At 36.5% G+C, this 22,752-nt stretch overlaps 1 protein-coding gene across 1 annotated transcript; it reads left to right on the plus strand.

Moving 5' to 3' along the window:
- Positions 1-1,934: 1,934 nt before the first annotated feature.
- Positions 1,935-21,723, plus strand: Saraf (store-operated calcium entry associated regulatory factor). The gene is made up of 6 exons (XM_026381532.1): positions 1,935-2,198; positions 9,145-9,323; positions 13,429-13,843; positions 17,036-17,123; positions 17,685-17,836; positions 20,921-21,723. The coding sequence occupies exons 1-6, from the start codon at positions 2,096-2,098 to the stop codon at positions 20,944-20,946; spliced, it is 963 nt and encodes a 320-aa protein (XP_026237317.1). The 5' UTR covers positions 1,935-2,095; the 3' UTR covers positions 20,947-21,723.
- The last annotated feature ends 1,029 nt before the right edge of the window (positions 21,724-22,752 follow it).

Below are 22,752 nucleotides of genomic sequence, written 5' to 3' on the forward strand. Positions count from 1 at the left end.
CACTTTTCAGATTTTTTATAGGATCTTTTACTGACGGTTCAAACATTAATATTCCCATAGTTTGATCCTGAGCCTCCTTCTTTGCCATATCTAAATTAACTTCCTATAGTACATCTCTCTTCCCATGGCATTAAATATCATCTTCATTTTTATAACTTAACTGCCAAAGATGATGTTAAACCACGACACAAAGAAAAGACCACCGACTCCAATTTAAATCAAATTAAAGCAAGCTTATAATTGTGTACACTGGCCAGGACTGTCTCTCTTGAAAACCCGGGGCTAGAGAACAGTTCCCAGATCTCTAGGAGCATAGTTTTATAGCACAAAAAGTTGCAAAGGGGCATGTCTTGAAAACCTACAGATAACAGGATTTTGACAAGCATAATACAAAGGTAGATACTAGGTTAATAATCTACGTAGCTTAACATTTCAAGGTAGGGAGTAAATTTAGATCCCAACAACAGAATTTATGAGGCACTACTGAGGTTTCAAAGATGGTTGTTATCTGGTCAGGGAGAGCCAGGATTTATGAGGCGCCACTAAGGTTTTAGAGAGGGTTGTTATTTGGTCAGGGAAAGCCAGGCATGGGTGAGTTCAAGGCAAGGGCAGGAATTCCAAACAAGTTTAGAAATCGAGGTAATTTATAGTAAAACGGAAATTAACTTTTCATGACTTTGTGATGAAATGGCTCCCAATCTTAAAATGGAATTAGGCTGGGTTCATCAATACCTTAGCTTTGAACTTTGAATTTGTATATCCAACATCTATTTGATATGTCTACCTAGATTTCTAGTTCAAACTTAGCACAATGAGAACAGAATTCTCTATAATCTTTACAGTGTTCTAATCCTGCAGGGTCCTACTCAAGCCCCCGCTGTTTTGCCTCCTCTTATTCCACTTGTCCAATATCTTTGTTTCAGTTATGCTGACCTTGTTTGCCTCTCCCATCTCCCAAATTTTGTTTTATTCACTGTTATGTTTACAGTGCCTAACATATCACCTAGGTAGGATCTGTTAGGTGTTGGTAAGTGCTCAATATATATGGTTATTGGTTGAGTTAATGAATGACTGTTCCTTAAAACACAAAGCCAGGGCATTTTCATCCACTGTTCTCAAGGTCATGAAAGCTAGTTCCCTTATTTTAGTATGGCTAGTTCTTTCTCATTCAATAAGTCTCAAGTTTCAAAATCACTTCCACAGCAAAGCCCTCTCAGAATTTGTCTCATTTTCTATTGTATTACCATATTATATTTTTTTCAACACACTTATAATCACCTATTTTGTTGTTTAATTTGCATGTTGTTTGTCTTAAGCTACTTCAATGTAAGCTCTTGAAGTACAGGGACCTTGTATCTTCTGTGCCCAAACAGTTGTATGTTAGGCATTCAACATTTGTTTACTGAATTAAATCCAGGTCTGTCAGTCCTCAAAACTCAAGAGAGTGTTTTCTCTAGGTGGTTCTTTATTCAGGCAATATTTTCTCCTCTTCTTTGTATATTCTAACATCTTCCCTGCACAAGAAAATAAATATAAGGATTCTAAGCTCTGAAATTGTCAGTATTTAGCAAACAGTAATAGAACATCATTCATGTGCCAAGAGCTAGGCTACGTGCTGACTACATAAAGCTAAATAAAACTTTTCTCAGGAAGGTTATTGAGGTTTTGGAAATACGTATATAAAATGACTAGACTTCTTTGGTTTCGTGTCCCAATGGTTTTAACCTCTGGAACCGCTGAGTCTTCCAGACCCGGGTGCCAAACAGCAGTATGGGCCCTGTCACCAGCCCACGTATTTGATGCTGCGGCACCGAGCGCTAGGCCACGCCCATGGTGCTGCGCCCCTCCCCTTCCCTGCCCTCAATCGCGTAGAGCCCCAGGGGCGGGGCCGGTGGCGGCCACTCACGGCCTCCCACGTGTCGCAGCGGTAATGACGTAAGACAGACGCCGGGACCTGCGCTGCGGCTGGGGCTCTGCGGTTAGACCTTCCCTGTTGCTGAAGGCCGGGAGTTGCTGCGTAGCGACGCGCAAATCTCCGCAGCCCCCTGCGGGCCCACGGGCGGCTGGCCACTGCGCGCCATCTTCACCGAGCGCTATGGCAGTGGCCCCGGGGCCGGGAGCGGGCGGGCGCTGCCAGCTCCTGGGCCTGTTCTTTCTTCTACTGATCGCGGGCCCTGCCCTGGGCTGGAACGACCCTGGTGAGTGCTGTTGGGGTCCTTAGGCACCTCACTAGCTCTTTCCTGCCGTCTTCGGCTGGGGCCCTGAGGCACTGCAGGCAGCCGTTTCACTTCGTCGCTCCTAAAGCATTTTGCCGTAATTCCTCATTTCTTTGCTCTCTGCTGATCATTTTGTACCCTGCTGTCTTCTTTGCTCTTCCAAGTGGGGACGGTTGGGGAGAGGGCGGGACGGGAAGAATCTTCCCTTTTCCCCTTTTTTCCTTCTGTGCACACCAAATTTTGGCCACCTTCTTCTTGGACCACCACTCTAACCTGTGAGTGATTGGCGAGTTCGACACTCATCTGCGCTACTTGCTTTGTATTCAAGGTTGTCTGATGTCGTCGTCACAAGTGGTTGTCATGGCTGCCTGTTGCTATAGTTCAGAGTCGTCATGCCACCAGCAGTGCCTGAGTCACAGTGGACAGAACCACACACTTGACAACAGAATCATAGACTGTACTGTTTCTGTGAGCAGAACTCCGCTTGCTATTCTAGCCAGTGCAGTGAAATTCATTGTTACACCAGCTTTTATACAAGGATTTAAAAAATATTTTTATGTATTTTTTTCAGCGATGGTACATAGGGAAGGGGCCTTTATTTAGCTGTAGATAAACACACACAGTATCTTTATTCTTACGTGGTGCTGAGGATTGAACCCAGTGCCTCACACATGTAAGGGAAGCATTTTACCACTGAGCTACAGCTTCAGCCTGGCAAGGGGCCTTTTTGTATCATTTTGTTATTAAAATTTTTAAAGTGGCTTAGTCAAAAATGATATTTTTGGTGAATACAGGTGTAAAGCATAGCAACATTGCATTTGTGATTTGATGATTGGACTTGCCTACATGTTCTAATTTAAGCAACAGTTTTATTTTTGTAAGATCTTGTTTTCTTTCTGCATGCTGAAAGGAGAGAGAAGGTTCTGTTTGCAAGCCTTTACTTCCCCACCCGTTTGATGTGGATGTTTTATTACCAATAAATAAAAAGTCAAGTTAGATTTAAATGTCTGTATATTTTCCTTATATATTCTTAGAAAGTTATATAAAAATGAGAGACTTAATCAGAATTATAATTTAAAACCTGGAATGAGACATCTGATTAGTTGAACTCTCTTTATAAAAAAAAAAAGGAAGTATAAGAGGGTAACTGTAAAAAAAAAAATAATCACATTTAAATTAATGGTGAACCACTTCCTGGTGGCCCACAAAGAGAAGTGTAGGTATAGACACCTTCACTATAAGACTATTGTTCTGGAACAAAAGTACCAAAATATTTTGCAGAGTAAACTCATTTCTAATTCACATGGTTTACTTTGAGGAACTGTTTTATGAAGGTACTATATTGGTATACTGCTTATCATATCCTAATAAAGCAACTGGCTAATTTATTTTTTGTTTGACTTTGGATGCATTTACTTGGTCTTTAGCTAACATAGAGCAATCGTATGTCTGATAAAATGGCACCATCCTAAAAAGATTACCTAAGAATCTTCAAAATTCTTTTTGAAATTAGTCTTCTATTTAAGTCACTCCTCTAGATCTGAATATAGCTGTGAACAAAACAGAGTAGCTTACCCTTAAGGAATTTACATCTATTGAGAAGTAAAAATAAACAAATAAGCGTGTAAATCACATGGCATACTGCAAAAAATAGTATGGACAGTGATAAAACTGAAGAATGATAGGGTATGCAGGCAGAATTGGGGGCTTAAAAATATAACTGGGTTAGGGAAGAAGTCACCAATAACGACATATGATCAGAAATCTGGAGAGAAAGGTGAAGTAAAGGATTTTATGACTTAAAAAGTTTTAAAGGCTCATATGGGCTACTCTGGAAAACAGACTAAAAGGGGTAGCAAGGAGACAGTAATATTTTTCATACTTGATCACCTGCTGTGCATCAAGTACTCTGTCAGGTAATTTAGGCAAATTATATCTAAGCTTCACAATAAATCTCAAGGTTGATACCAACATCTTAATTTCTTGTTGTTGTTGGTGGTGGTGGTGCTGGGGATTGAACCCAGGGCCTTGTTGGATCTAAGGCAAGCACTCTACCAACTGAGCTATATCCCCAGCCCCCAACCTGCCAGGCCCCAACATTATAATTTTATGCATGACAAAACTTCTACACAGATAGTGCCTTGACCAAAGTCAAATAGTAAGTTGGTGATGACTGTTTAGCTCAGTATTCTTTGGGAAGTTTTTGATCATTAAAGATAATGATGATGATGAAAGATGATGATGATGATGATGATTGGTACCCCCTAGCCCTATTTTGTATTGTATTTAGAGACAGGGTCTCACCGAGTTAGTTGCTTAGTACCTTGCTTTTGCTGAGGCTGGCTTTGAACTCGATATCCTCTTGTCTCAGCCTTCTGAGTCACTGAAAGCTGCTGTGATTACAGGTATGTGCCACTGTGCCAGGCAAAGATTAATTTGGTACATAGTGTAAGATAGGATTTAACTGCCTTTGCCTGTGAATAGTCTATTGTCCTAATACTATTTACTCACAAATTTGTTCTTTTTATTCTCTGAATTGATTATTTTGTTTGTTTGGGGGGGTACTAGGAATTGAACCCAGGACCTTGCACATGCAAGTCAAGCCCTCAACCACTGAGCTACATCCCCAGCCCTTTCTCTGAATCGAAATGTCACCTTAGTCATATACAGAATTTTCCTGTACTATGATTATGTTTCTCAGTAATTGATTCCATTTCATTGATCTATTTTTCTAATTCCATGCCAGTGCTATATTATTTACTATAGAATTAACTGTTTTGCTACATATAACCTAAATTTTCTTCCTTTGTTACTATTTCCTTCAAATATTAGCAGTTTTTCTACATTTATATTTTCATTTAAATTTTAGGATCTATTATGATTCAATGAAGTATTCTGTTGGTATTTTGATCAGGATTTCATTGATTATACAGATTAATGTGGAGAACATCGGTAGTTCTATGTGATATTCCTACTTGTGTATATATCATACAATTTTCCATTTATTCCTTTCACTTTTTATGTCTAAGAAATGTTTCTAGTTCTTTGCGTAATGGTTTTTGCTAACTTACTTTATAAAGAATGATTTTCTTGTTTTATTATTATTATTATTTTTTTTTGCTTTTTTAAAATTCTAAGATTTTTGTCTTCTCATTTTATTTTAACTTATGTGTTCTAAGATTTTTCTTTCCTTTTTTCTTTGGTACTGAGAATGTAAACCCAGACCCTTGTGCACACTAAGTAGCAGTTCTTCTACTGAGCTGTACTCCTCTAAGCCCATTTTTTTTTTCAATTTTCTTAGCATGAATAATTAATTCATTATGTCCAACTTAAAAACAGTACCAACAGCGAGGTGTGGTGGCACATGCCTGTAACCCCAGCAGTTTGGGAGGCTGAGGCAGGAAGATTACAAATTCAAGGCCAGCTGATACAATTTAGTGAGACTCTGTTTCAATAATAATAATAATAATAATAATAATAGATTTATTATAAATAAATAAGGTGATGTAGCTCAGTGGTAGAGCACCTCTGAATTCTATTCCTACTACCATTAAAAAAAAAAAAAACAAAAAAAGTAAAAACATCTAGGTAGTAAATATTCCTTTGTGCCCCATAGATTTAAAAAAAAAAAGCTTTTCATATTAAAACCTAATGCATATAGGTTTATTTAGTTGAACTGAATTGAATTAACATTTTTGAAACCTGAATGCCTTTAGACGGGATTTGAATTCTCCATTTACTACAGCCCTACTACTTCCTGCATATTTCATTCAACCAACTTTAGTCAGGCCTTTCATGTATTTTAACCATTTGGCTGGCATTTGAATTTGCAAGCCCAATTCTAAATTTGTTTTGATGTCAATCTGATGGAAAGGCTATTTTTTATTTTCCAATTAAATTATTTGAAGCCTTATATTATCTTAATATATATAAATAACTTAATATATGATTTTCTTTCTAGTTTTAAGTGTATATGTATTTGCATGTGTATGTGTGTGTGTGTGTGTGTGTGTGTGTGTGTGTGTGTGTGGTATATAAAAAGAGGTAGGAAAGAGAGAGATTAAAAAACATTTTTTTTTGTACTGCTAGGAATTGAATCCAATAAATCTCAAGGTTGATACCAACATCTTAATATATTAAGTCACACTTCATGTATGCTAGGCAAGACATCTACCAATAACCTACATCTTCACCCTTTTCAATATTTTAAATTTTGAGGCAAGTTCTTTCTGAGTTGTCCAGGCTGGCCTCAAACTTGGTAATCCTCCTACCTCGGCCTCCCGAGGAGCTAGGATTCCAAATGTGCACCACTGTGCCTGGCTAGTAGTTTTCCTTCCTTCCTCCCTCCCTTCCATCCTCCTTTCGTCCTTCTTCCTTCTTTCCTTCCTTCATCTCCTTCCTTCCCTCCTTCCCTACCTTCCTTCCTTCCTTTTGAATCCAGGAGACTCTACCACTGAGGCACATCCAGCCCTTTTTGATTTTTATATTTGAGGCAAGATCTGGCTAAGTTGCCAAGACTGACTTTGAACTTGCAGTCAGTCCTTTTGCTTCAGCTTCCCATGTTGCTAGGATTACAGTCATGTTCTAACATGTCCAACTTAGTTTTATTATATTTTGGTGAGACAATGTGGCCTATAAATCTTAGCCTATAAATCTCTTAATGGGTGAATGTGGTCTATCAACCTTAGTGGAATTCAATAAGTTCATTTTAGGTAAAATATAAGTGAGATTTGTATCTGTTGACATAAAAGAATGTCCATGATATATGATTAAGTAAAAAGTTTTAGAGTGATATCAATTCCATACTCAGTTTTTATAAAAATAAACTGACAAGAATCAAAATAGTCCCTGTATTTGTATCTGTTTGAGTGAGGAATAAAAAGAATAAAGAAAGGTACTTATTAAGCTGTTAATTTTGGTTATCACAGAAATGTTGGAGGAAGAGTAGGATTCAAGATTCAAGCTGGGAGCAGTGGTGCACACCTGTGAACCCAGTGGCTTGCTTAGTAGGCTGAGGCAAGAGGATTGCAAATTCAAAGCCAGCTTCAGCAACTTAGCAAGACTGTGTCTCAAAATAAAAAATAAAAGGGCTGGGGATGTGGCTAGTGATTAAGCACCCCTGGTACCAAAAAAGGGTATTTTACATTTAAATAATTGGTGAAGCATAATTATAGATGAATACATAAAGACATATACATAGTTTTAAAAATAATAATAAAATGAATATCAGTGTATCTCCATCCATTTAAGAGAAAGAAGAGAAGCTCCTTTCTAAGCACATCTTCTCAAAGGTAACCACTACCATGATTATTTGAATGAATAATTTCCTCACTCTAGTTTTTCATGCATGTGGTAAAACTATACAGGTTTTGAAAACCTGACTATCTATTTTCCTAGAAGTATAAAGAAGGTCTCTGGTTTTAGATTTCTTGAGACTTAAAGAGTCCTTTCTGGGGAAGTCATTGAGGAAAATCATGGGTAACACAGTGCTCGCTATAGTTAGGTCACCTAACTATGCCTAGGGCTCTGCTGGATCAGGTCGTAAACATTTGTAGAAATATGGCTAGATGAGGAGTAGATTGCTCTAACTTCTAAGCTTAGCATGATCTGTCTGTAGTATTCAGCAATAGATAAACCTAGAATGCTGCTTTCTCTTTGATGACATTTATGTCCTCAGCTTATCACAGGTACTGGAAGAAAGAAGAGGAATTTCATCATCTGAAGATTGAGACAAGCCAAATAACAGATAAAATTCAAAGTCAGGTTCCCCTGGACATTCTGTCCAGATGAACCAAAGAGATGGTATGTTAGCAGCAGGCATCTTAATGCTGGCGGCTCTTGTGTCTTTCTTTTGAGCAATGCTCTCTCAATGTGGTCTCTGACTGATACATGGCTTTTCATCTGGGATCTTCATTCATCATTCTTCTGGGAATATCTTTTGTCTTTTTGTATACTGTTATTTTTTCTTTACTCCTCTGGTTTTCATGTCTTTTTCTTCATTTCATTTGCTGATGAATAATTTTTAAGTATTTTACTGAAAATGAATATATCAGTAAGGTAATATTTTGAAACTTTTCAGAAGCCTGAAAGCGTATTCTATTTATTGGCTTCTATGACAACCTAAAATTTTATACTCAACCAAACTCTTTCCTTTATAATTTTGAAAGGAAACAGTTCTCCATTTTCTTTGTCAATCCTGTTGGGATACTATCTGAAGCTTTTGATGTGTGTGTGTGTGTGTGTGTGTGTGTGTGTGTGTGTGTGTGTGTGTCTTGTTTTTCTCACTTTTGGTAATTTGTAGGTCTTTATTATTCTACAATTTACTGTTTGTGTGCCTCTATGTCCTTTATTTTCAGGCCTAGGTATTTATTGGTTTCTTTGAGTGTGACATCTTATATCCTTCAGAGTGAGATCTTTTCTTGAGTTATATCCTGGAGTTTGTCACACTTATTTCTGTGTTCTTTCTTTCTGAAACCCTGTTTCTTTCAGGAATCCACTTCCTAAGATGTTCTTATGAGTTAGCAAAAGTTTGGTAAAACTTACATAAGTATCTTTCTGGATTGAAGGGAGATCTGAAAGATGTGGCTATCTTGAATTTTGAGTGTAAGGCCTGAATGTTATTAGGATGGCTTTAAGAAACTGCTTCATGAGGCTGGAGCTATGGCTTGGTAGGGCACTTGCTTAGCATGTGTGAGACACTGGGTTTGATTTTCAGCACTGCATATAAATAAATAAAATAAAGGTCCACTGACAACTAAACAATATATTGAAGAAAAAAAAAACCTGCTTCATCCTCTCTTTAGTCATTCTCAAAAGGCACTTTTACTTTTGGAACATTTCCGCATGGCAAAAGTTTTATTAGGATGAATCAATTTCTATGGTTGACAAGACATTTATTCTGTGTTCATCTGTGTTCTTATTATTTCAGACAGAATGTTGTTGCGGGATGTAAAAGCTCTTACCCTCCACTATGACCGCTATACCACCTCCCGTAGACTGGATCCAATCCCACAGTTGAAATGTGTTGGAGGCACAGCTGGTTGTGATTCTTATACCCCAAAAGTCATACAGTGTCAGAACAAAGGCTGGGATGGTTATGATGTACAGGTAATAGCCACAAAATCAATGGCAGTTAAAATGAAATTTTTATTCAATGAACTGTTTATTGGAACATTAATATTTTGAGGAAGCACGTATGGAAAATTTCAGGTCATTGTAAAATATATAAATAAATCATTTATTCTCTGGAACAAACATTCTTCAAAAAATGAACTGATTTTAAAGCTTGGAAATAATGTTCATTGTAATTTTTGTAAGTGACTTCCTTCTAACATTTTACTTCATGTATACTTCTGGTTGTCATTTTCCTGTCATTTCTCAAAGATTATGAACCTACCCTTAAGAAATAAAAGTAAGGTGATCAGGAGCAATAAATTTAAAATACTAGGTAGGGTACATGTGTCCTTGTTGTTCTTCAAACACTTATTTATTTATTTTGGGAGGTACTGGGGATTGAACTCAAGGGACACTCGACCACTGAGCCACATCCCCTGTCCTATTTTTTATATTTTATTTAGAGGCAGGGTCTCATTGAGTTTAGCACCTCACTTTTTACTGAGGCTACCTTTGAACTCGATCCTCCCACCTCAGCCTTCTGCGCTGCTGGGATTACAGGTGTGCGCCACCACCACTGGCTTCAAATACTTATTTTAAAACTGCTTTAGAACCGAGGATAGTTTCTTGTGAACAGAAGCATTAGGAGGTTTGTTTAGTTATTGCCTTTAGGAAGTTGGTATTTTGTACATAGGGTAGAGCTAAGTTCTAAAACTTAGTATGTTTTAAAGATGGAATAGATTTAATGAATTCACTTTAAATCACTGCTTATATATTTCTATTTTGTTTTCTGCATGTTTACAAAAAGGATTAACATGACTAGTCTCTAGATAAGAATCTTGTGTTGATGATTTCCCCTTCCAATACAATAATATTCTTATTTGATAAAGCCTTATACATGGCTTATGAATTCAGGAAGAAAGTTCATGTTTGCTGGGTGATATTTATTTCACAACATATTTTTCCAGTATTAATACATCATATCATGGAATCTTCAGATTAAAGCAGGCATTACACTTCTAAATTACTTTTATGTATTAAATGTGTTGTATATAAAATCAGTAGGATAGAATAAAGAAATTCTCTTTCTAGTAGAAAAGATAATATACTAAATTATATGCACATACCAACAGAGTGTGAAGTTGTGTCTGGCTGCAGTCTTTGAGGAAAACTTAATGGGGGGAGTATATATATGCTGTTAGGAAATAAAATTTTTAGAGATGAAGAGAGAGAGAGAAAGGAATAGCACCAGCAAAGAAACATGGAACACATCAAACATTAGCTTGTGTTTAGTAGCAGGAGCTTAAATTTAAATATAGTATTTAAAAGTTACTTTCAATATGTAGGAAGTACATACCTTTAAGGAAATGGCAGTTATTATGAAATACCAAAATAGATTTTTTTTATTAACTTACATCAGAAATCATATAGATCTTTCTCCAAATAAAATTATTCAAAAATAAAATAGGGTAGTAAAAATAAAAAGTTTTTCTTTTAAAAAGAAAAACTGAATAGTATCCAAATTTAAAACTTCTGGGCTTCAAAGAAACCATCAAGAAAAGTGAAAAAGACAGCCTGCAGAATGGGAGGAAGCTTTGCAAATCATATCTGATGAGAGACTTGTATCTAGCATATATGAAGAACTCTCACAATGCAAGTGACAATATTTCTTTAAAGGATATATGCAAATGACCAATAAACACATGAAAAATGTCTACCATCAAAAGCCATTAGAGAAATGCTGATCAAAACTGCAATAAGGGGCTGGGGATGTGGCTCAAGCGGTAGCGCGCTCGCCTGGCATGCGTGCGGCCCGGGTTCGATCCTCAGCACCACATACCAACAAAGATGTTGTGTCTGCCGAGAACTTAAAAAAAAATAAATAAATATTTAAAAAATTCTCTCTCTCAAAAAAAAAAAAAAAGAGAGAGAGGAGAAAAAAAAAAAAAAAACTGCAATAAGATACCACTTGGGACAGGGGATGTGGCTTAGTTGGTAGAGTGCTTGCCTTGCATGCACAAGGCCCTGGGTTCAATCCCCAGTACCATGGGAGGGGGAAAAAAAAAGATACCACTTCATATTCAATAAGAAGTGTGAAGGCTAGAATGAAAAAGACAGATACAAGTGTTGGTGAGGATGTGGAGACCCTCATACATTGCTCTTGGGCATGTAAAACAGTGCATCTGCTTTGAAAAACTATCTGGAATTTTCTTAAAATAGAATTATCACATGCCCTAGTCATTCTCTTTCTATGTATATATTCAAGAGTATTGAAAAGATATTTCCCAGGCTGGGGTTGTAGCTCAGTAGTAGAGTGCCTAGCACATGTGAGGTCCTGGGTTCAATCCTCAGCACCACATAAAACTGAAATAAAGGTATTGTATCCACCTACAACTAAAAAATAAATATTAAAAAAAGAAAAGATATTTCCCCATAAAAGCTTTACATAAATGTTTACAGCAATGTCTTTAGTTTAAAAAGTCTAGAAATAATCCAAATGTCCATTTTTGATGCTTTCATCACTAATATGATGTGGTATATCCATACAGAGGACTATTTTTCAGAATTTTTAGCAAGTACTAATACATGCTGCAAAATGAATGAACTTTAAAAATGTTAATACTAAGTGAAAGAAGCCAGTCACAACGACCCACATAGTATGATTCCATTTATATGAAATGTCCTCAGTAAAGAAATCAATATAAACACAAAAAGGATTGGTAATAGGGTAGAAAGGTTTGAGGGAAAATGGGCAGGGTTTGAGATTTCTTTGAGGATGATGAAAATACTTTAAAGTTAGTTTTGGTTATAATTGTTTAACTATGTGAATATACTTAAAACCAGTGAAATGTGTGAATTGGATGGTAGGTAAATTGTTTCTAAAGCTGTTTAAAAAAAAATTTTTATTCTTTAGTTGTAAGTGGACACAATACCTTTATTTATTTTTTTGGTGCTGAGGATTGAACCCAGAGCCTCAAGTCACGCATGCTAGGGGAGCACTTTTCCTCTGTGCCACAACCCCAGCCCCAAATCAAGCTGTTATTAAAAAAATAAAATAGTGTTTCTGAACTTTGAGAGAGAAATATAACTTGTACAAATAATCTACTTTAGCTTGTATCTTTAAATATTGTTGAAGAAATGTGTTATCTATTTAGCACAAAATATAGAAATTTAAACTGGAGCTTTTATTTTTAAGGTGGAAATTTTTGAGGCTAACTTGGATGATTTTTGCATTTTTCCATATATATATATGTGTGTGTGTGTGTGTGTGTGTGTGTGTATATATATATATTATATATATATATAATATATATATATATATATATATTAACCTATCAGAATTACATAGGATTGGACCCTGGAAAAGTTAGTTCTTGATTTTATAAAATTTGTGTAGAAAGTTTTGTTTCTCAAAAAGTAGTAAAACATATCCAAATGCTGTATGTGGCTATCAGATCTTCATATATGATGCTGAGTTTTGAGCCTTAATATCTTTAAAATCTCTGTTTGAAAAAAAAAGTATCTTAAACAACAATGGCAAAAGTTAACATTTTGAAATTTGTTTGAATTTTATAAATTATAGCATTTATTTATTTATGGCATTTAAAAAAATATTGTCTTTATTTTATTTATTTATTTTTATGTGTTGCTGGGGATTGAACTCAGGGCCTCACCCGAGCTAGGCGAGTGTTCTACTGCTGAGCTACAACCCCAGCCCTAAATTATAGTATTTAATAGAAATGGTTATATAACTTACATGAAAGGAATAAAGATTGGGACTAGGGTGTGATAGAATGCTTGCCTAGCATGGGTGAGGTCCTGGGTTTCAGTCTCCAGTACTATGAAAAACAAAAACAATGATGATAAGGTAGAACACTTATATGCCCACGACCCAGCTTAAGAGGTAGAGCACTAATATCTTTTTGAAGCCCCCAGTTTGGTTTTCTCCACCAAAGAAATTGTCCTGAATTTCTTTTGTTGATTATTCCTTTGCTTCATTTTATAGATTTTATGATAGATTAGTATAGGCCAAATAGTATATATTAAATGAAAAGGAATCTTTTGGTGCTAGTAACTTATTTCTGTTTTCTTTTCACAGTGGGAATGTAAAACTGATTTAGATGTTGCATACAAATTTGGAAAAACTGTGGTGAGCTGTGAGGGCTATGAGTCCTCTGAAGACCAGTATGTACTAAGAGGTTCCTGTGGCTTGGAGTATCACTTAGATTATACAGAAATTGGTCTGCAAAAACTGAAAGAGTCTGGAAAACACCCTGGCTTCTCTTTCTCTGATTATTATTATAAGTTGTACTCTGCAGATTCCTGTGGCGTTGGTGGATTGGTTACCATTGCCGTGCTGCTTACTATTGCCTTTGTAATTTATAAGTTGTTCCTGAGTGATGGTCAGTATTCTCCGCCACCATATTCTGAGTATCCTCCATATTCCCAGCATTACCAGCGGTTCACCAACTCAGCAGGACCCTCTCCCCCAGGCTTTAAGTCAGACTTCACAGGTATGTTTCCCTCTCTGAGGGCAGTAAATAGGGGGGATCTGAAGTAGTGAATCCTTTGCTTGTTACTAAAACAGAAAATGGTCACATTGGGAAAGCAAAGTAGATTTGTCTTCTCATTTTTTCACTTTCAACTGCTTTAACTGCCTCTGTTCTATTTCTCTATAAGATTATATTGTGAATATTATTTTAAGGATGCCTGGTTAAATTTAATCAGCTTTGACAATGGACATTTACAATGACTCCTATATCATACTATACACAACAAATAAATTCATTAAGTATTTTAGATCTCAACATAAAAGGTAAAATAAGTTACCAGAATAAAACAGAAAAATTTTTCCATGATGTTAGGATAGGCATAAAAGTACTAGCCATAAAAGTAAAGATGGATGAATAAGTCTTTTTTTTTTTTTTTTTTTTTTTATTTTATTTATTTATTTTTCTCGGCGGACACAACATCTTTGTTGGTATGCGGTGCTGAGGATCGAACCCGGGCCGCACGCATGCCAGGCGAGCACGCTACCGCTTGAGCCACATCCCCAGCCCATGAATAAGTCTTATTTAAATTAAGAACACTGGTTCATCAAAAAACACTGTGAGCCAGCTATAGTTGCACATGCCTGAATCTCAGTAGCTCAGGAGGCTGAGACAGGAGGATTAAGAGTTCAGAGCAAGCTTCAGCAATGGTGAGGCACTAAGCAACTCAATGAGACCCTGTCTCTAATAAAATACAAAAATTGGCGGGGGTGTGGCTCAGTGTTTGAGTACACCTGAATTCAATCCCTGGTACCCCCCCCCCAAAAAAAGAAAAAAAAAAACACTATGAAGAGAGTAAAAAGGCAGCAAGCCACACATGGGGAGAGAGTGTTTGTAAAACATTTCCAACAAAAGACTTATGTCTATAATATATGAATGAAATCCTTATCAGAGGTATGGAAAAGAACTCATCTCTTAAATTTGGTACTTTGAACTAGCCATAGTGACCTGGCATTGCCATTAGTAAGGTGTATGGATTAGTTACTATAGGATGAATATCTGAAACAATGTTATTTTTAGATCTCGGATCTTGCCAAAATTAGAATTCATCAGTTTTATTTTTAAATTTCTTATGTGAACAGGCAGGGTGGGGTCTTGCCAGGGTATTTGGCAAAGCCAACTGATTCCATCTTTTAGGAACTTGTCCACTACAGGCTTCATCCCTATTAAATTTATCTCTCTTCAGGTTAAGGTGGTATCTCAATGGCAGAGTGCTTGCCTAGCTTGTGTGAGGCACTGGGTTTGATCCTTAGCATAACATAAAAATGAAACAAATAAAGGCATGCTGTCCATCTACAACTACAAAAAAATAAAAATACTTATATTTGAAGAACTTCCACAAATCTGGGAAAAAACAACTCCATTTTCAAAATTGACAGAGGACTTGAACTACTGTTTAATAAAAGAGGATATTTCAAATGGCCAATATAACATGCATATGCTCAGTGTGATTAGTCTATAGGGAAATGCATAATAAAACCACAGTGAAATGATTTTTAACTACCAATTAACTGCCATAATGGCAAGTCTTAAAAGGAGTACTAAGAATTGGTAAAGAGAGAGAGTGACTGAACCTTTCATCCTTTTTTTTTTTTTTCTCCTTTCCTGTCATTTTTAGTACTGAGCCAGGGCCTGGAGCATGCTAGGCAAGTGTTCTACCAGTGAACTACATCCTCATCCTTTTAAAACTTTATTTTGTGACACAGTCTTGCTAAAGTTGCAGACAGGCTCAGTGGTATACATCTATAATCTCAGCTACTTGGAAGGTGTTATCCAGAATGGCTTTGAACTTATGATCTTCCTGCCTCAGCCTCCCAAGTAGGTGCATGTCACCACTATGGGATGAAACTTTCATACTTTTGTTTTTAGGAGTCAGAATGGTAAAACAGTTTGGAAATCTGTCAGTATCTACTAAAACTAAACATATACCTATCCAATTACCATAATTTCTATTCCTCGTTAACTTCATTAAGAAAAGTGAAGGCATATGTACACAAACAAATGCACAAGAAGGTTGATAGCATTTTTATTCACAACAGCTAAAACCAGGAAATAGAAATTAGAGTGGAGTAGACTGAGTTTTTCCCACAGGGTCATACTATATGAGATAAAAAATTACTGATCTATGCATCAGTAGGGTTGACTCTTATAAACATGATTATATGTCAAACACAAGCGAGTATTGTACATCCTTATGAGATCCCGTTTGAAAAAGTTCAGGAATAGATAAAATTAAAACATGGTACAGAAGTCAAATATAGATAGTATATATTGGGAATTGTCAAATTCCCAATTTTGTAGGGTGTCAGAATTGGTTTATTAAGGGTGGTTATGTGGATGCATACATATGTACAATTTATTGTGCCATATGTACACAGAAGATTAGCATGCTTTCCTATATGTTTATTATACACTGGTTTTTAAAAAGCTTTGTCTGAGCAGAAGATACTTTTTTGACCTCTTAAAGATCTTACTTCCCAACTGGTACAAATAAATAACTAGCTGGTTTCCTACATTACAGACTCAGATGTATCTCTCACCTGGACCTCTTAAGAGACATTCTCAGTACAGAAGGGAAATAACTTAGAAAAATGGGATCATCGTCTAGTAACTTATCTGGAGCCAGGCAGACGTAATTCTACAAGAAGACCCTCCTTTAAGCCCCCAAATACATCCCTCTTACTGTCTTCTTTTTGTGGGGTGAGGGAGTACTAGAGATTGAACTCAGAGGCACTCGGCCACTGAGCCACATTCCTAGCCCTGTTTTGTAGAGACAGAGTCTTACTGAGTTGCTTAGTGCCTCACCATTGCTGAGGCTGGCTTTGAACTCGATCCTCCTGTCTCAGCCTCCTGAGCCACTGTGATTACAGGTGTGCGTCACTGCACCCCAATCCTCTTTCTCTTGTCTATTGAAAATGTGTTCCTTGGTTATAAAGCAATATTTTTACAAATAGCCTTTTTGAATACAACTTGTTTCTAAATTGAGGCCTAAGTATAGTAGTAACAGTACAGATGGAATACTTGAAATGTCATGTTAGTTTTTTTAGGTTATGTTACATTTAAGTGATGATACAGAATTTAGTAAATTGTTCTTATTTTAAGGACCACACAATACTGGCCATGGTACAGCTTCTGATTTTGGGAATGCTTTTGCAGGACCACAAGGATATGAAAATTCAGGACCAGGATTCTGGACTGGCCTGGGAACTGGAGGAATATTAGGATATTTGTTTGGCAGCAATAGGTAGGTATTGCTTTGATCTCATTTATCCTTTAATTTAACTTTTCCTTTGAGGCTTCTTTGATTTGCTTTTAGTTTGACTGCATTTGGCTCTGTTAAGGAAAATAAATTATGGTGATATGACCCTATTAAATCAGATTCTTTGGTGAAGTTTACTATATATGTTTTGATCAATATTGTATGTTGTTTTCCTTCATTGTTTTTTTCATGTTATCTTTATATATATCACAAGACAGAAAAGACTGTTTCTTGACATCTGAGTAAATGAGAAGGCAGAAAAGAGCACAATATTTGGGGAAGGAACAGACTGCTTAGGTAGGAGAAGGAGACTCAAGGCTGAAAAAGCCGGGGGCTAGATTCTGCAGTGCTTTTGTTTCTACATGGCAATGACCATAACAATGATAGAAATATAAAGTGATTTATTTCATGTTAACCCTCATGTGCCAGAACATTCAGGAAAAATCATTTGATAGAGATATTTTCTTCTGATGATTTAGGAACAGGAAGGTTACTAAAAATTGTAGTTCCAAGAAGGATGCCTAACCTATTTTTATGTCTTTAAAGAGCAGCAACACCCTTTTCAAACTCATGGTACTACCCATCTTACCCTCCGTACTCTAGCACCTGGAATAGTCGTGCTTACTCACCACTTCATGGAGGCCCAGGGAACTACTCAGCATGTTCAAACTCAGAAACAAAAACCAGAATGGCAACAGGTAAGAGCAGAAATATAGATGTTCCTATCATGTAGCAGGAAAGTATAGTAGTAGTTTAGGGACTTAAGATAATGACTATATTTAGCAATCATGATTTTATGTGGTATACCCACCAAAAACATTAATAACATAATTGACAGAGATTTATGCTATGTACTCTTGCTTGGGCTGGTCTCAAACTCCTGAGCTTGGGCCATCTTCCTGCCTTAAGCCTCCTGGGTGCTGAGATTACAGGTGTGCACCACAGTGCTCAGCTTCAAAAAACATATTGAGTCATACTTTTGGTAATTGTCAATAATATGATGCTGGGTTTCCGTTCTTGCGATTAAAAAGCTCAGGGGTTACTCCAGTTGAACTGGGCTAACTGGGCTGTGCAAAATAACTCTACAAGTTAAAATAACTCTACAAGTATCTTTTCTTTGGGGTCCCTTAAGGGTCCGCAGAAAGAGAGAACACTCACTGACCCCTTTTATTGAGGAGAAGCTATTCAAATGACGCAAGGGGTCAGGTTTCAGGGGGCTGAGTCTATCTTCATGATGTCCACTGTCAGCAGGTTGACTGACATCTGGGTAGGCCACACCCAAAGGCACAGTGAGACAAGGGACACACAAAGGCACTTCCATGGAACAGTCTATCCTAAACAGGGCAAGGGGTAATATTACAAAGGAACACGTGAGCATAGCTCTACCTATGGGGCTGTAGGAAGACACAGTCACTGGAATCCTAGAAGAGTGTGGCAGTCTAGCAGCATGGGTGCCTGATGCCACATCACCCGAAAGGGAGATGTTGGTCTCCCACAATATGATATGTTTACTTCAAAGGGTAGAAAGTATATTTTGTAAAAAGCAAAAACCAAGTAGTAACTATTTGGAATTGCGAGGTTGGTCTCCCACAATATGATATGTTTACTTCAAAGGGTAGAAAGTATATTTTGTAAAAAACAAAAACCAAGTAGTAACTATTCGGAATTAAACATCCAACTAGTCAGTGGAACATGAGAAGTTGTGGATAATGAGGCAGTTGTCAATTGCTGTGGATTAGATTTGTCTTTTTCTACAGATTCCTCAGCTGTTGAACAATTATTAATTCTTGAAATTGATAGGAAGTATATATTTAAGCATTTTTAAAAATTTGAGAATGAAATTCTTATAGTGCTGGTTTGAATATAAATTGATAGTCACTTTGAAAAGAGGTGTTACCTACTATAGTTGAACCTAAGCATACCTAGGACCTAGCAGTTTCACTCTCAGATATGGTTGTGCTTCCATATTGTAAGAGATGGTTCCAGGACCCCCTTCCCCAGTGATATCAAAATCTGTAGGTGCTATGGATTGAAAACGGGCACACACTAGGCAAGCTGACTACCATTGAGCCACATCCCTAGCCTGGTCCAGACCTGTATATAAAGCTGATGTAGTATTTGTATATAACATAAAGGTTTCCTCTCAAATAATCTAAATTATATCTAGATAACTTATAATACCTAGTATAATGTAAATGCTATGTCAATAGTAGTTGTATTTTATTTTTTAGGGAATAATGACAGGAATAAAGTCTATATATCTTTAATGCAAATATAATTCTTTTTCCAAAAAATACATTTTTGCATGTCAGCAGGGATTGAATCCAGATCCTTGCACATGTTAGGCAAACACTTTACCTCTGAGTTACATCCCAAATTCTTTTTAAAAATATTTTCAATATGAAAATGTGGAACCCACAGACAGGGAGGGCCAAAAAAAACCAAAAACTTGTATTTAGCAACAGAAATGCATATACTTGTACACTGACAGATAAACATGAGAATGTTCATAGCGTTCCTATTCATAATAGCCTCCAACTGGAAGCAACCCATTTATCTGTTTGCAGTAAAATGGGTGGATAAATTGAGGTATTTATTCCTTGGAATATTGAGAAAAAATGAAAACAAGCAGTGGTATGCAATAATGTGGATAGATCTACAAAGGATAAAGAATCCAGACATAAAAGAATATATGCAGTGTGATTATAATATCTGTACATGTTCAAAACAAAACCAACTTGTAGTGTTAGATGTTAAGGTGGTGATTTCTAGGCAGGCACAGTGGCACATGACTATAATCCCATCTACTTGGGAGGCTGAAGTAGGAGGATTACTTGGGCCAAGGAGTTCAAGGCCAGCCTGGGCAACATAATGACACCCAGTTTTTATTAAAGAAAAAAAAAATAGTGATTACTTTTGGCGAGAAAAAGTGGGTTAGTGGTTGGGGAAAATATAAAAATATGGCTAGACTAGACATCATGATAGAAGAAAGCTCATTCTCATGGGAAACAAAACTGGGGAAAAAAATCATAGCTATTCACTAGACTTACATGGGACATACTAATATGAAGAAAATCATGAAATATTACCGAACAACCTGAAAAAAAATTAAGAGACTTTCCCATCTGGACACAATGGGAAAACTTGTCAATTGTAGCATGTTAGTATGGTAGGTAGGGGTGTAGTGGGGAAGCAGATGTCTAAGTAAAACTGACCTTTGAAATTCTGCCCCGCCCATTTCTTCTACTTATCACTGGACTTGGAGTTATAAGGGATACCAGAGAATGGCTTATGCATTGTTGACCTCTCTGCCTTTTTGTCTTAGACTTTGAGTGTTAACTATCCTATGTTGACCTGCCACAGAATGCATCTTCTTTGGTTTTCTAACCAAAAGTTATTCTCAGCAAGCGTGTGTGAATTCATTAGGCTTGAAAATGGGGAGAGGGGCTGTGGGAAATGCCACACTATCCTGCATGGTCCTATTCCACTAGGCAACTCTTTCTTTTTTTTTTTTTTTAATATTTTATTTATTTATTTTAGTTCTCGGCGGACACAACGTCTTTGTTGGTATGTGGTGCTGAGGATCGAACCCGGGCCGCACGCATGCCAGGCGAGCGCGCTACCGCTTGAGCCACATCCCCAGCCCTAGGCAACTCTTTCATTCCTTCCTTCATGTCTCTCTTATTCATTGGCTAACAATAAACATGTATTACTCTTATAATTTTGTAGGCAATTTTAATATATTTTTTAAACTAATCAAAATTTTACTCTTCTCATTCTAGGATATGGTGGTACCAAAAGACGATAAGGTAGAAGATTGAAGTCAAACACTGGATGCAAAATTTCTGATTTTTCATCCTCTTAAAAAAAAAAAAAAATGCTACTGCTAACATCTGGGGAAAGGGGATGTTCAAAATTTCTGTGGTGTTCTGTCCTGTATAGCTTTTTGTATTCTGTTAAGAGATGATAGTATGACAAAATGCTTATGTATTGTATGTTAGTATAATAAGCAGGTGTATATTGCAGTTTTTGCAAGTGATTGCTAAGGAATGCTGAAAATGTGTTGTTTATTTATAAAACCTGTAATACTATAAGGAGCATTAATAATGAAGGCATTAAACCAGTAGAAACTGATTATAGAAATTTTCAGTCTCAGATGGTTTGAGTCAGTGAGTCATTACTTCATAGAAATAATAATATTCTGTACTTTATTTGGTGTTCTCTGTCTTTCAAATATTTAAACCAAGTTTTGGGCTACTGGTAATGCTAATTTTTGGGTTTTGATCATTTTTAAGCTCTGAAGCATTGAATCCTTCAGTGGTAATGGACTTATGGTAAATGAGAATTATCTTTTATAGGAAAGGGTGGAAAATAAGGATCTTAGAAGGTTGTTGTGAATGATTATGTGCTGACAAAAATGCTTGAAGTTTTTGTATTTCTTCAGTTCCCAAGAGGTAAAGTTCAGATACTTCAAGAAAGGTGTTCTAATAGCAAAAGCATGCAGTTCTCTGTGGAATCTCAAATATTGTTAATAGTCTGTTTCAGTCTTACCTTAATATGATATAATAAATAAAAACAAACAAGAGGTATTGTTCTCATTCTTTTACTGGCCTTGGTACAAATTGGCATGACCTTTTTTCCCCCTTTTTCCCAGAGGAATAGAGTTTGTGCAGAAGTTGTCTCCCTACACAAGAAGTTCATGTTAGTCAAACCTTAGGTACTAGTCATTTAGTAAATGTTTTCAAAAAGTAAGTTAGAAATAATATGGAAGTCTCTTGCTAAAAAAGTAATTCTTAAAAGAATATAATCTCCAAGCGTCCCAACCCATCAGAGATTACTCTTTAATTAAACTTTGTACCCTGAGTGTTTCACTGTTTAATTTTAGGAACCAATTTAAAACCAACCAACCAGTCCTCATTGAGAAGTGTGACCTAAAGGGTAGTTACCAAAGGTATTTAAGTAGAACTACCCTTTCTTCATCTGTAAAGCTTATTAGGAATTTTAATTTCTTTCAAAGGAAACATGGGGGCAGCCTTACCCCATTTTCTTGAGATATCCTTACCTCATATCTCCTTAGTAGAATAATATGGAAAAAAGAGAATTCAGTGTATTACCTTTTTCTCTGTTGGCTTACTATTATTGGGGTTTTAGTTTATTATTTGTTATAGGAGTTGATAATCTTACATTAAGTATGTTTTACTTGTGGAATAATTAAAAAAAAATGTTAATCAAAAGCTGGTATGGATTGGACCTGTGATAATGGTCTGAATATTACATTAGATATTCTTAAAATGCTATATGTTTTTGAACATATTATTAGAGGTCAGTGGGATCTTAAGAAAATATAAAGTGAATATAAATGGATTGGATTAACTGATGGCTTTCCAACTGCTGGGGACTCCTGGGGGTGTCCTTTCAGATTCTTGGAGAGGATGCCTAAAGGGAAGGTAGGAAAAGAGAGAGACCTCAGTGTTCCTCTTCCATCTGTTGCATGTATATACACTTCCTTATCATTTGTGGAAACATCTGAGAATCACCTCCCCAAATCTAAGACTCCCAGAGTATAGAAGACAGTACAACCAAGTCTCATCAATCCCCAAATAAAGGTAGCTGC

Source organism: Urocitellus parryii, chromosome 14 (assembly GCF_045843805.1).
Source record: "Urocitellus parryii isolate mUroPar1 chromosome 14, mUroPar1.hap1, whole genome shotgun sequence".
NCBI classification, from domain to species: Eukaryota; Metazoa; Chordata; class Mammalia; order Rodentia; family Sciuridae; genus Urocitellus; species Urocitellus parryii.